Below are 14,325 nucleotides of genomic sequence, written 5' to 3' on the forward strand. Positions count from 1 at the left end.
AATGAGTCTCCTCAGACTCCATAAGGGCCCTACATGGACTATCGATTGTCCTGCTTCATCTTCCCTGAACCTGCAGCTACTGTCCCACTGCGGCAGCCTTCAGTGCAAATGTACAGTTAAATATAGTTCATACAGTACATGGCCGAGTGGACACATGAACCTAAAACTGGAGGTTTTGTGTGTACGTGCATGCACATGCACACCTAAGAATGACAGAGGGCATTTTAAACAGCTACATAGCACTCAATACATATTCACTTGCATTAACACTAACACAGGGTCACAGAAATTCAATAGAGAAACAAATGCCACTGCAAGCTCCCAAAGTGCTTTTCATGTAACTGGTAAACAAACATAAATGTAATCTAATGGATTTTTTTTTATTTCTCATTTTATTACTCAGTTCGATAAAAGTGTTGTTAAACACAGTGCAGCTTCCCCTGAATGGGAAATCATTAAATAGCAATAAGTCAGTCTTGTTGTAAATATGTCATTCTGTGTTCACGCAGTTTGTAAAAGATGCCATTTCTTGAATTGGCCAGCCAGTGAAAATGGCTAGTTCAGGCAAAAAGCCAATGTTTATTGGCAAGACATCTGCATTGATTGTGACAAGCTACTAAAACCAAATAACATATCAAGGGCGCCCAGTAATAACAGGATGTTAAAACTTTCAAAGCTCACTTTACATGGCAGCAGGCCTGTTTTCAGATACATTTTGCCAAAGCTGAAATTGATTAGTATGGGCCATAGCTTGAATCATGTGTAATCACTACGTATGTTAAGACACGGTGCTTCGGGTACAGCAAAACTGTTCTCTCGCTTTATGCACCTATTGGCTCTTTAGTGTTCAAAAACTGTCCATTTGCATCTAGTTCAGCGATATTTCACAGGTGCATCACACCTCTGAAGTCCAGCTTTTGGTTTTACAATTTTGGATAATATACTAAATGTTATGAGACATTATACAGTCAACCTATACAGTCAGTCATTCTAATGTAGGTATCATCACAATATTAAACGAATAATACGAAAACATACAAATAATTCAATTCATGCTCGATGCAAAAACATTGTTTCAGACAAAACCCTTCAAACGTATGAAACCAAAAACTTTAAAAAGCCATTGTGTTTGCAAAGTTTGAAAAACAGATGTTTGTACAATAATCACAATTCCACTGAAAGTCCACAAATGATAAAAGTTAATTAACAGCCTGCTGTGGGTTTGCGTGTGAATGTTTATCGCTCCTAATAAGCAGGTGGCACCGTGCATGGTAGCCTCTGCCACCTGTGTGTGTGTGTGTGTGTGTGTGTGTGTGTGTGTGTGTGTGTGTGTGAAAGTACTGTGCACAATTGGGCAGGAAATTAATGAATATTATAGCAGTCTTGGTATGGTCATATGAAATATTACATAACTGATCAGGAACATAAAGGTAATCAGCACATCCTTGTTGACGACAATATGGTGTAAGCCACATACTAAAGGCTCCTTAAAGGTAATTGACTATATATTCATATAGGTTACATATCTACTGTTTGAACAGCATTTAAATTACTATATTTGAACCGCATTTAAATTACTATATTTCAACATGAAGCATGTGTAAACTGCATTGAAATATAGTCATTGTAATGCTGTTAAAACAGTGGATAGGTTACCAAGATGTCAAAAGAACCTTTGCCAAACAAATTCCCACCACACTATGTTGAGTTTAGTAACCATTTCAGGATTTGTTAATTTTCTTTTATGGAGCCACTTTTCCACTTTGATTTAATCAGTCTGTCTCAGTTTTCATTTTCTGAATCTGGCAATCCACAAGAGCTTTAGTCATTAGGCTGGAGTGTACTACAAACACTCTAAAGGTTTATGCAGCAGGGTGAATGGAGGTGAATTTTTTTTATATACAGTATATTAAGCAACTGTTAGTGTCGTACACACACACAACCACACACGCTGCACAAAAACATTTCTCATTTCAGCCCTCTTTCCTCCCTCCATCTGTATGACAGTGTAGGGCCAATCGACAAGTCAACAGGGAGCAGGTTGTGCATTGAGGGAGAGGACGCACACATGTGGAAAAACAGGATGAAACTGCTCCAGTATTAATTTTCATCATCTCTGTGGCACCTGCTGCCTGATTAGGTGATGTGAAGGTGGAGTGAACCCGACCAACTATGATGTTATGGAGCAGAGGATCAGCCACCATCAAAGGATGTGGCGGAAGGTCTGGGTCTGTATTTGCGTGTGTGTGCATGTGTGTGTGTGTGTCTGGAGGGCTGTTCCAGGGCAGGAACTTACCTCTGCAGATGGTGCCGTTGCCCACGTAGCCCGGCTTGCAGGTACACAGGTGTCCTCTGATAGTGTTGGTGCAGATGGCGTTCTCATCACACAAATTTTGGCCGCTGGCGCATTCGTCATGCTCTGGGGGAGAGACAGAGAGAGGGCCTCCACAGTCAGAATAGATGTGTGTGTTTGTTGTGTGAAAGATGGAGAGGTCATTGGGAAAATGCTCATTTATTTTTGTGCTGAGCAGCCATGGAAATCCCACTGATGAGGATAATCAACAAGCTAGTTGGCTGAGAATATGAAGCCACAGCTGAGCTTTTCTTCTGATTAAGGGGAACACCAGTGGGGAGTGCATTTTTTTTTTTTTTGTAAATATAATATAATAGACTACGACCTGTGAACGACGATGTGCTTTTTTTGCTTTTCACATATTTTTACATACAGTATTTAACCTGTTCCATGTAACTTAACAGTTAACGCAGATGAATGCTTCCTATCCAGTCATTATAACTCATGAGTACAATGTCACACTAGACAATATCAAAGCAGTTAACAAAGCGTGATTTGCCTGTTTAAAGGGATTTGGCTACTTGTGGCTGCAGGGATGCAAACTGATAAGATAAGATCATCACATCAGTTCTCTACAGCTGACAAGAGTAAAACTGATGTCATGTCAACACCCTGCATTTGCAAGTTTGGCACTTTTCCCCTTATATCCTTGAATTAAAAGTAGCATGGTCCATCATGGGCTGGATAGATTCTTGGACTATAAAACTGAGAGACTATTTTATTATAGAAAAACAGTGCAAGGTCAGCAGTATAAATTTGCTTCATTCATGAAATGCTGACTCACTAATAACATGGTGGTACACTACACAGTGTTGTACTGTATGTACTGTACATGCTCAGGGTCAGTGTTTTATATTCAGCTGGGTACCATGAACTGCTCTCTTGACTTTTATATTTTTGATGTTAGCTTGAGGCAAGAGGGAATAAGAGGTGGGTTTAATACTGCAGGCGGTGCAGCGTCGCTACTAAACTTTTCTTGGAAGCTTTGCCTTCCAGATGTTGCTAAATAACCTTGACTTTACTCAGACTTTAGTGGTTGGCTGCCTCTCCTGAATATTTCACTGAAAACCTTTTTTATTTTTTTATTTTTAGTATCCAACAGTCATCACATGTAGCCTGAAAGGTCGATCAGAAAAGTTTGTAGCTTGGAAGAATTTCAACAGTGAGGCATGTTTCATAGTGAAATCCTATATTTACACAAGTGCTCAAGATATTATAGGCTGGAGTGTACAAGGAATGCTCTAAAGGTCTATGAATGGAGCCTTTTACATAGAGAATAGATTCAGATATGGTTCAAAAAACATAATATTGCCAAAATATGGTCAATGATCGTAAATGGCAAATAATAAGCAGCTAACTTCACTTGTATTTGGTCATATCTTGGCAGAAATATGAGAAACATACAGTATGTTTGAAACATACTGAGGATACGAGTGGACAGCAGAAAAATGGATTATGCTGCATTAGTAGGTTGACCAGATTATATGGACTTTTTTTTATGAAAGGGTGTCACTGTTGGAATCCTCACCTATAAAAAAAATCAATAAGAACCCTTGTGCTGGAATATTCTCTGGTTTGACCAGTGTCAATTTTACTATGTAATAACAATATCAACTGAAATAATAAAGTAATTACCACAATTTTTCATGTGCTATGAATGTGCATATTCACACTGTGCAGTTACTCAAATGACCACAAACCATGTGACACACATGGAAACTGGTGGCCCTGAGGGTCTGCAGCCCCGGGACAGTTTCCAACTTTGACCTTTCGGTAATCCAAACTCATCCAAGAACTTTTATAAATGACGCCTCGCAGTTAGGCTGAATTGCTCCAAATATGAATGAATGGACCCATGCGTCTGATATGCATGCAAATGTCTTAATATATATATTTTTTCAACTCCAATCCCCCATTTCTATTCCAATTTGGAATGTAAAATGTATACAATTTGCACAATATACCAGTACCCTGAAACCAAAAGAGCTAAATGGAATTCAGCCATCATTTATTTTACTTTTACACCTACTGTATGTCAAAATGTCTTCCGTGAAAATGGCGAGGACATGCAATACTGATTAATTGTGATTCATAAGTGTTCTACTGAGAGTTTGACATGCCATCAATAGTGAATAATAATGACTCAGGTTTCTTAAGTCCACTGCATTAGCCTGCTGCAGCATGCTAATCACACCGCAATCAAAATATCATACAAGACATACGACATGCTCCACTAATGAGCCCCACACTGAAAGACCCTAATGAGGCTGCTCTGGAGTTGACCTGAGGCCACCACCCATGCATACGCAATGCACTATTAGAAAAAAAGGGGAAATAGGAGCCATACATTTTTAAAAAAGAAACATAAATATAAGAAAAGGAAATAGAAATAAAAAACAATGGCTCTCTCTTTTGCTTATAAATTAGGATTAATTGTTTTTTGCCAACACGTTTATGGATCCAAATCCCACTGCTGAGCTTAGCAAACTGATTAAGCTGCAGTTAATGTGTTCTCAATTAGAAGGATAACATGATTTTAGATGATTATAAACAATACATTAAAAATAAACCTTTGATTTACAACAGAGCTGCACTGCAGAAGTGCCTTTTTTATATCAAACCATGAACAGTGTCTTTTAGTGCCATGCAGGACCTGTCCTGAGGCTGTCTCGACTTACAAGGTACACACTCACTGAAACACACTCCTCATTTATATGCAAAAGCTTTGCTGGGAGTCATGACTAATACATTTCCCTTAATTAATGAGTGGTGCTCATGAAGCCCCGGAGCAACTGGGAGAAATTATTTAGCTTTTCTCTTCCCAGGGATTTCCTCCCCATGCTGAACTATAAAGTGGAGGTGAATGTCAACAGTGCTGATGGGATATATAAGGATTTATTTATTTTAATTTATGTGAAGGGATATGAAATATAGGCTACATTAATGGTAGAGTAATAAGAGGAAGAGTTCCATGATTAAATATTCAGTGTGTTAATGGCTGTGAGCTGATGGAGGGGAGAGCAACAATCAAAACACTGACGACCATGGCTGCTTATTAATGCTGTTTAATGTCAGCTGGACGATTTATATAAAAAATAAATAGAGAGATGGAAGTATAAACAGACAGATGCAGTGGCTGAATTGATAAATATTGAAGTAAAAAACTGCCTAGCTGAATAAGCAATAAATAGAACACACTTAGGGGTCCTACTTTTTGTGGCGGCGCAATGATCAGTGCAAGCAGTGCTCAGACAGTTTTCTGACTCAAAGAGAGATTTGCCCGTCTGTGTGGTATTTGGGTGCCGAGCGCAAGGCGCAAACAGATGGAAGAATTATGAAATGAGGCAGCGCAAAGCGAGTTGTCAGTGTTTTGTTTCCATTTATGTTTCTCAAGAAATTCAAAATTTTATTTTGTTTCTGCAGAGGATAAAGATAAACTACTTAGCAAGTGATGTTTGCCAGCCAGCCAGCCATAACTTTACAAATCAATCTTGCGTTGCACCTTTCGTACAGGTAGCATGTCAAAGTTTTTTACAGGACAGTGACAAATAAGATTATTAATAATAATAATAATAATAATAATAATGATAGTGATAATTAATAATATGACAGTAGAGAGATTACCATTAAAATAACAGAGGACTAATGGACACAAAAAGTTCAAATGCAGGGGTATTATTGTGAAAAGGTGAAAACAAATAAAAGACAAAAACAAAGAGAAAGAGAAAGACAAAAAATAATAAAATCAATTTGCCCAATTGCCATAACGTGTTCTAGTCAAACGACAGGTGGAAAAAGCTTTAAGATTATATTTTAAGATATCAAAACCTTCAGGCTTGGGTCACATCCTCGGGAGGATTGTTCCAACAGCTCAGTGTGTTAAAGCTAAAAGCTGCCTCAAAGGATTTTGTCCTGCACTTCAAAACGACTACAAAGCTCTAAGCCACAGGACGTGAGGGGCCATGCTGGCTCATACATTAAAAGCACTCCAGACAAGTACATAGGTGCAAGACTGAAAAGTGAAATCAATCAATATGGAAAGACCATTCGTGTGTGTGTGTTTGTGTGTGTGTGTTGTGTGTGTTTGAGGGCTGCACTATTCTCAATTATGCTAATGATTGTATGAGAAGTCGTATTAGATTGATGCATTTTTGCATGCTGCAGTAGTTGCTGCTGTGTTGTAGTGCTCATAGTCTTCTGTATGGGTTAAATCTATTATTATCTGGATTGGGCAAAGGGCTGTTTGACATTGTGAGTCACTTGATTAAATATAGTAAACAATAGTGCTTAATGCAGCTATATTATTACATTTCATGGGCTTTGTATTTCTATTATAATGTATTTTTTTCTAAACGAACACTCTTTAATAAGGGAAATGCATTTCAATGCACCTCTACACTGGCTTCAAAATGAGCTGTCGTGGGCGGGCTGAAAAAGAAATTACAGCTCTCACAGAATAATTAATGAAACGTATAAACCATCAGAGATGGATTAGATCTACCAGTTAAGAGAAATTTCTTTTTTCTACAGTGCAATAACCTAACCCAGTGATGGAAAGTTATTACATTGACAGTAGTAAGCTCAGTGGAGATAACGTCTGAGCACACTGCCCGTCAGGTTGGGTGTAATTAGTGATGATTATAGAGTGATGCGGTGTCAGGTCTGGACATTTTGAGGTGGACCCCCCCCCCCCCAAAGTGCTGGGCTACTGATGCGTAATGTGTGATCATCAGGACCACGGACAGCGGCCGTCACACTCAGTATGGCTTCTTCACTTTCAAAACGCCGGAGAACGCTGGGTAATAGGAGGATCAGAGGGAGGTTATTTCCCATTTCACAGAAACACTGAGAAAAACAATATTCATTTCTCACCAATGAGGGCAGGTTAGAACTCGAGCTGTGTCCAAAGTCCCTCCCCTTTTCAGCCATTTACTGTTCCTTATAGGGTGAGTAGTTTAGTAGTTTCGCATTGACAGACCTTCCTCCACAGTGCTGCGGAGGAGGGTCTGGCTAGTCCACACAGCATTCCGGGATGGGAGAAAAACGTGCTCTGGTTTATTGGCATTTCTTTAAACCAATCACAATCGTCATAAGCTCCGGATAGAGCCACGGTGCCGCTGTAAAATAGCCTCGAGAAGGAACTTGTTTTGGTGTAACATTTGTACGTTCAAAGTTTGTTTTAGTCATGCGACAGTAAACTCAGATTGGACAGATGGTCTAGCTAGCTGTCTGGATTTACCCTGCAGAGATCTGGGGCCTCATTTATAAATGTGGCGTACGCACAAAAGAAGACGTACGCCTCTCTCTACGCAAGAATTGGGATTTATAAAAAGCAAACTTGGCGGGAAAATGTGCGCTCCTCCACGGACACTCTGACCCAGGCATACGCACAGAAACGGGTGAAATGAGAAATGGATGGATAAAACACGTGAAACTGAGACCGTCGAAATAACAAATCGAAATATTGCCTCTCGTTGATGATATGAAGAATTCACAAAGCCATTCTTACGATTAATATTCTACACAAACACCCGTTTGATCCATCTGCGGTGAAAAGCAGACAAAATAAAAGAAGATACTATCGTGAATTCAAAAGAAGATATATTTGCAAAAAAAAACTCAAATGTTCTATAATTATATTAATACATTTAATAAATTTATTCTCATGAATACACGATAAACAGGACAAATAATGTTTACACTGATGCTGTTTTCGATGCCTCTGTCTGGCGGAGCACATCGTTTTAATATGGTCATCATATATACAGTATCATAGTGTTTTATACAGTTTATTTTTATGGCTTTAGATCGTTGTTTTAAATGTTTGTTTTTATTGTAGGTCTAAAGCATGTTTTAACCATTGTGAAAGGTAAAATAGAAAGTTTTACTAATTACATGCTCCTTGCACAGAACTATTTGTCATTTAGAATTAGATTAATTCCGACACCTTTAGCTTTTTAGATACAATCAAATTGATGGGTAGAAAAAGGCATGCCATGCGTTATGACGCACAATGGCTGTCATTGCACTGTTGGGAGATGTGGCAAATGGAGACCGACCGCAAGAAGACTTTCTGGCAAACGAGGACGAGTGGCCTCAGAGCCTCGAGCTGTCCTGTTGGATCTCTGTGCTGTTTTGGGCTCAGCGTTACAGAGAGGAGCACTCGGAGAAACCACGCCGTGCCGGTGTCATGCCGACACCTGTCCCACTTCAAGAGGGGTCAGCTCCGGTGTCCCGTGGCGGAAACACTTTCTCTGTGTAGCGCTAGGCGTTTTTTGCATCAACTTTAATATCGGACCATTTCTTTTTAATTTGGGCCACGGTCCGACCTCATGAGGCTGTGGCATTAACTGCGTCTGCAACATGTTGTCACTCTACAGCTATTTTGGCATTAGTAATGCCCACACTGTGCCCTCCAAACATATTTCCCTCTTTTCCACCTCTCTAACAAGAACCATAACTTCACATTGAGTGAAAGTCCTTTGCTTTTTTTCCCCCTCTCCATGATGTCGGTATGGATGAATATTAATTTTGGGCGTTTCACTGACTATTTAAGCAATTATGGGTGTGACATGAAGCTGCGCCACATTTAGAGTCGATTGTGATTTATAAAGGGAATCCGAATATTTCTGTGCGTACTCACATCCTATGTTTCGTCCGTACGCCACTTCTGATGCTAATTCGCCGCACAGTTTTATAAATGAGGCCGCTGAGGAGCAGTTTACCATAGTCCTCATAAATCGACCGGAGTTTAAAATTCCAACACAAAGAAATCGGAAGGTAACGGACATCTGGCCGAAAAGAGTGAAATCCGGCGAAATTTCTGGCAACAACAGAGAAATCCCGGAAGTGGAACGTCATGGATATAGACTAGTAGTTGAGTGAACAGTAAATTCAAATTAGACTTACAGTTTTAATCATCATCACTGACAGGTATGTTGTGATATAACAGTCATTTACTACCAAATCTACCAAAGGTGAAGCGCTGCATTATGGGATTTTAAGCAAAAAGTAGGGTACATTTTTCAACTTCATTGTTTGACCTTTTAAGGTCACTACAGGTTTAAGATGCTTCAGATTGAACACACAATTATTATTTTCCTTGCTTAATTTTATTTGCACAAATGCCTTATTTACTGACAGTAAATAAACCAACCAAGAATTATAGTTCTTTTGCCTTTTGTCTCTGTAGGTGTGTCATTCAGCTTAATGCTTATTTTCTGCTCAAGCTGAAACATTTTCAATGTACAGGCAACTATTGCCCTCCATTTTCACTGCCTAGAGCTAATGATTTGTGTCTACTCGTCTCTTCGCCTTTATATAAATAAAGCCATCAGTAAAATGCACTCCATGTTCAATCTGAATACGTCAAATGTGAGGAAGCATGGGTAACTACAGTAAGTGTACTCATGTACCTCACTTAAGTACCATTTTGAGCTACTTGTACTTTATTTCTGCTATGTTACACTTCTCACAACATTTAAGAGGGAAATATTGTACTTTTTACTCCACCACATGTTTATGACGTGTAGCTCCTTTGCAGATGACAGCTTGAGAGCTTATAAAATATGAAGCATGGACGCTTTTAAAATACAATACATTGTTAAAGGTTAAAGCAGTGGTTTCCAACCTTTTTGACAAATGACTTCTTACAAAATATCACAGTGTAGTTGTGCATAGCAGTATGGCGAACCTTCTACATGGTTTCATTTGAAGGCCAAAGAGGTAAAATTATCCAATAATTCGGAAATAGCAGGTAGGATTTAAGATGAGCCCAAAAATGTGATAAAGTTTTACGGCTCTTCACTTTTACTTGCCCTTCATGCTAACAATCTTAGAATTTAAGCATCCTGGACTGTTGTTCTCACACTGGATAAGACAGGCAGCTAAATGCCTTCAACCTAAATATATTAATGATGTATCTTAAGTAGCGCTGACCTAGTGTGAAATTCAGTGTAATCTGTGTTGAAGTGTGGAGAACAAAAACTAACACATGGTGACAAGTTGTAGAGTGTGTGTGTCAGTGTTGTGTAAAGTGTGCTAAGCAATCACATCAAGACAAAAGGACAGTGGTTTTAAATACTGCACCTAAAACATGGAGATCATTTCGAAAAGACAGATTTCATTCACATACAGTACAGGCCAAAAGTTTGGACACACCTTCTCATTCAATGTGTTTCCTTTATTTTCATTATTATTGAATTGTAAATTATATGAATGAACACATATGGAATTATGCACTTAATAAAAAGTGTGAAAATAACTGAAAACATGTCTTATATTTTAGATTCTTCAAAGTAGCCACTCTTTGCTTTTTTGATAACTCTGCAAACCCTTGGTGTTCTCTCAATGAGCTTCATGAGGTAGTCACCTGAAATGGTTTTACCTTCACAGGTGTGCTTTGTCAGGGTTAATTAGTGGAAGTTATTCCCTTATTAATAAAAAAGCAAAGGGTGGCTACTTTGAGGAATCTAAAATATAAGACATGTTTTCAGTTATTTCACACTGTTTTGTTAAGTACATAATTCCATATGTGTTCATTCATAGTTTTGATGACTTCAGTGAGAATCTACAATGTAAATAGTCATGAAAATAAAAAGGGAACTCACTGAATGAGAAAGTGTGTCCAAACTTTTGGCCGTACCGTATGTGAGTCTACAGTAAGGTACTTTTGTAAAGAGAGCTGGAAATGTGTGTATACCAACTCTAATGTTGTGAGTGTGACTCAGTGACTGTGAGTGAGACTTTAAAAGCTCTCTCCACTAACCCTCTCTCTTCCAGCCAGTAAATAGCGCAGCAGCAGTGTCTACCATTTTAGTTTGGTGCCCATTGATACTTGACTTTTGGCGTCCTGCTACTTTCTCTCATGACACGTTTTACTCAAACTGGATTGCTGATGTCAATTCATGTTTTTTCATGTCACAGGGAAACTAAACCGATGTCAGTGTTATTCACGTCGTGTAAATTATGTCTGCCTAAATTTCTTTTACTATATTCCATCTGTCTTCTCCTCTTTTCAGCGCTAAGCTTTTTTTTTGTGAATGGTCTCTAAAACTTATCAAAAGAGACTAACTCTGTGTGTATTATAAGAACTATGAGTAAAACCAACACCTCATGATTCACTTTTACTTTGCATAATAAATTTCTATAACGTGTCCTCAGTTCGCACCGTCGTAATGTCAAGCAGAACACTTCAGTAATGTGAAATTTAATGACCAGTGACTAGACCATAAAAAAAGAACAGAGATTTTTTCTGTCCATTTCTTTTTTCTTTTTTTTTGTGCCAGCGCATAGTCGTCATGCTCTCTTTCTGCCTTGGCCTTGCTGCTCACCTTGACGTGATGTGAACTCAGCAGAGATCTGTCCCGTGTCGCAGGGCGGAAAATATTGATTTCCTGTCATAGCGTTTAGCCTGGAGGACGTGGATTTCCATAAAATTAGTTGGAGAACATTTCGGAATTTCCTGCAGTAATCCACCTGGCGTTCAAGAGGCTGATTTATGTTGACCAGCCAGTCAATTGATTCCACATTTACAGCTACTTCTCAATACTACAGCATGCAAGCTATGCGTCACGTCTAGTCCCTGTGTCAAGTTTCTGTGTTTGGTTGGTTTCATGTTTCCTGTTGGTTTTCCATTTCCTGTTTTATTTTGGTAGTTCCTCTGTTCTTCCATGTCATGTCTTGTTTTATTTCCTGCCTTGTGTTTTCCCGCCTGTGTGAAAAGCATAGACAGTATATAATGGACCAACAGACCCCGTTGCTCTGGACGGAGACCAGTGAAGGCTATTAGAAGCACTTTTCCGGTGATGGTGTCTGAAAGTTGGAAGTCTTCTGGTAGCTGCGCCAAGAGAAATCTCAATCATTCCCAATCTTACAGAGACAGAGAGTGTAGGTATATGTAAGGAGATAACATAGGCACAGGCTAATTATTGCTAACGAAAATGCTAGTAACATTAGTAATTAATCCTAAACAGCTCATATAAGCCAAACTGCCTGCAAGCTTATCCTGTACTATACGGTAATTCCTCTACTATGTGACACAATTGTTAGCCTATTTTTACAAAAACGTCTGCTACGGAGCCATAACGTGAGGTACAAGGTAATGGAGCCTTTTATACATTGTCGTGTTTCTTTAGAAATAAACAACGGAAAGAGTCTTTAAACGCTTCAGATGTAAAGTTATTCGCAGTCAAGTGACGTAAAAAAAAAATGGCGGTCAGCGGAATGCTAACAGGAGGTGATGGCCAGGTAGCAACAAAATGGCGCCATAGATGGCTCGAGTTCTGAAGTCAGAATCGATCGCCGCCCAATGCGTGCCGGTTAGATTTGTGTCCGACTTGATCCCGACTTGCTCTGACGTCATGCACACGTGGGCAACGATAATCTCACGAGACCAAGGCGGCCGCAGTTCTGAGACGCAGGCAGCGCAGTTGCTTTTCACCGACGGCAAGACCCAGGCGGACCCAGGGCATGCTGGGAAACGCCGGCCTCTCAGCTGATGGGTTCAGAATCGACTCAACATGATGACATTTAATATATAACTTTTTATTGATTTTGAATTGGAAGGATTTTAACAGTTGTTTGTCTGATTTAATCTGTACAAACCACATGTTGTGTGGTTGTGTGGCGATAGTTATGTTTAGAAGTAAGAGAGACTAAATCTGTTCCGATTACGGATCATCTACAGTGTGTTGTTAATTAAAATCAGCAACAGATCGCATGTAGAGCATTTTGACAGCTACTCTGTCATAATAAAAAAAAACTGGAGAATGTGTACAAGCTGATATATGGGTCTGAAAACATTTTATTACATCGGAATCGGACCACAGTGTTTCTGTGACTTCCTGCTCAGCCTGAAGGCTGCTGGAATCAGCTGGAAACTGTCCGACTTGACCGCAGATTTTTGTCACCGCCCCCCTGCTGCTGAGGCACAGTTAATCTCGAACGGCCTATTGTCTGCCCCCCCGATTTGTTTCACCTGTTCCTGTGTGCTGGTGTCACCTGTCTCTTGTTTCCTCGTTACCTCTTGTATTTAGTCTCTGTGTTTCCTTTGTCTGTTTGTCAGGTCATTGTTCTGTTTTGGAGTGTCTGTGTGTGTGAGTCTACCCGAGTTTGTCTCAGTGTTCCTGGTTCCTGTGATTCCTGTTTTGACTTTGACTACATACTGGCACACCCGTCGCTATGGGCGGGCCATAGGGGGCCGGGCCCGCCCCCCAAAATGCTTGTGCCCCCCCACTTGAGGCACAGACCTCTTAAAAAAATTACTTTAATTTTATATTATCATAGTTGCTAATTTTGTGTTGCATTAATGTTGCATTCTTTATCATTAAAACATTAAAAATATAAATAAACAATGGTGTGATTTTTGTTTGATTGATGGAATCTACACTGCAACAGCCTATCACGCCTTCAAAAAGAAAGTTAGGCCGACGTGGCGTAGCCTACGTCAGTATAACCCGCTCAGTTACCGCACATTTTTGAGCTGGATGAGTTTTCGCTTACTCGCTTCAGTTGTCATGGTATCCGTAGGTGGTTAGCCCACCACATTCTCCTCTGCCAAACTGGATACAACACCGGCCATCCTGATGTTGTGTTGGAGAGGCCCTGGACGACAGTTAGCCTGATGCTAGTAGCTCCGTGGAGCCCGACCCTCCTGGCAGGACTGCAGGTCAAGTGAACTGCGACTGGGGCACATTTGGGCCACAACTAACTGTTGAATCAGGGGTGTGACGGACAAACCCAAAGAGGTTGTGTTGAGGAAATATCCAGTCAAAATGTTTGGTTAAAAAAGTTCCTCTAGCGGGTATTTGAACAGGCTGGCTTCCGTAGGCTACTCGGTGGAAAAGGACTCCGCATTTTGTTATGCCTGCAGGAAATTCACATCTGTATCATCGGACGCGACCTTCTTCATTAAGGGGTTTAAGATTTACAGACAAGGGCTTAAATAAGCATGCAGCTTCAAATGACAGGAG

At 39.8% G+C, this 14,325-nt stretch overlaps 1 protein-coding gene across 1 annotated transcript in view; it reads right to left on the minus strand.

Moving 5' to 3' along the window:
* Positions 1–14,325, minus strand: part of LOC120555936 (protein kinase C-binding protein NELL1-like) — a 329,540-nt gene that overhangs the window by 71,002 nt on the left and 244,213 nt on the right. The window contains exon 14 of the mRNA XM_039795144.1: positions 2,297–2,419. Coding sequence (XP_039651078.1) covers positions 2,297–2,419 — 123 coding nt within the window. The remainder of the gene's footprint in view (positions 1–2,296; positions 2,420–14,325) is intronic.

The sequence above is a fragment of the Perca fluviatilis genome, chromosome 3 (genome assembly GCF_010015445.1).
Source record: "Perca fluviatilis chromosome 3, GENO_Pfluv_1.0, whole genome shotgun sequence".
Taxonomy (NCBI): domain Eukaryota; kingdom Metazoa; phylum Chordata; class Actinopteri; order Perciformes; family Percidae; genus Perca; species Perca fluviatilis.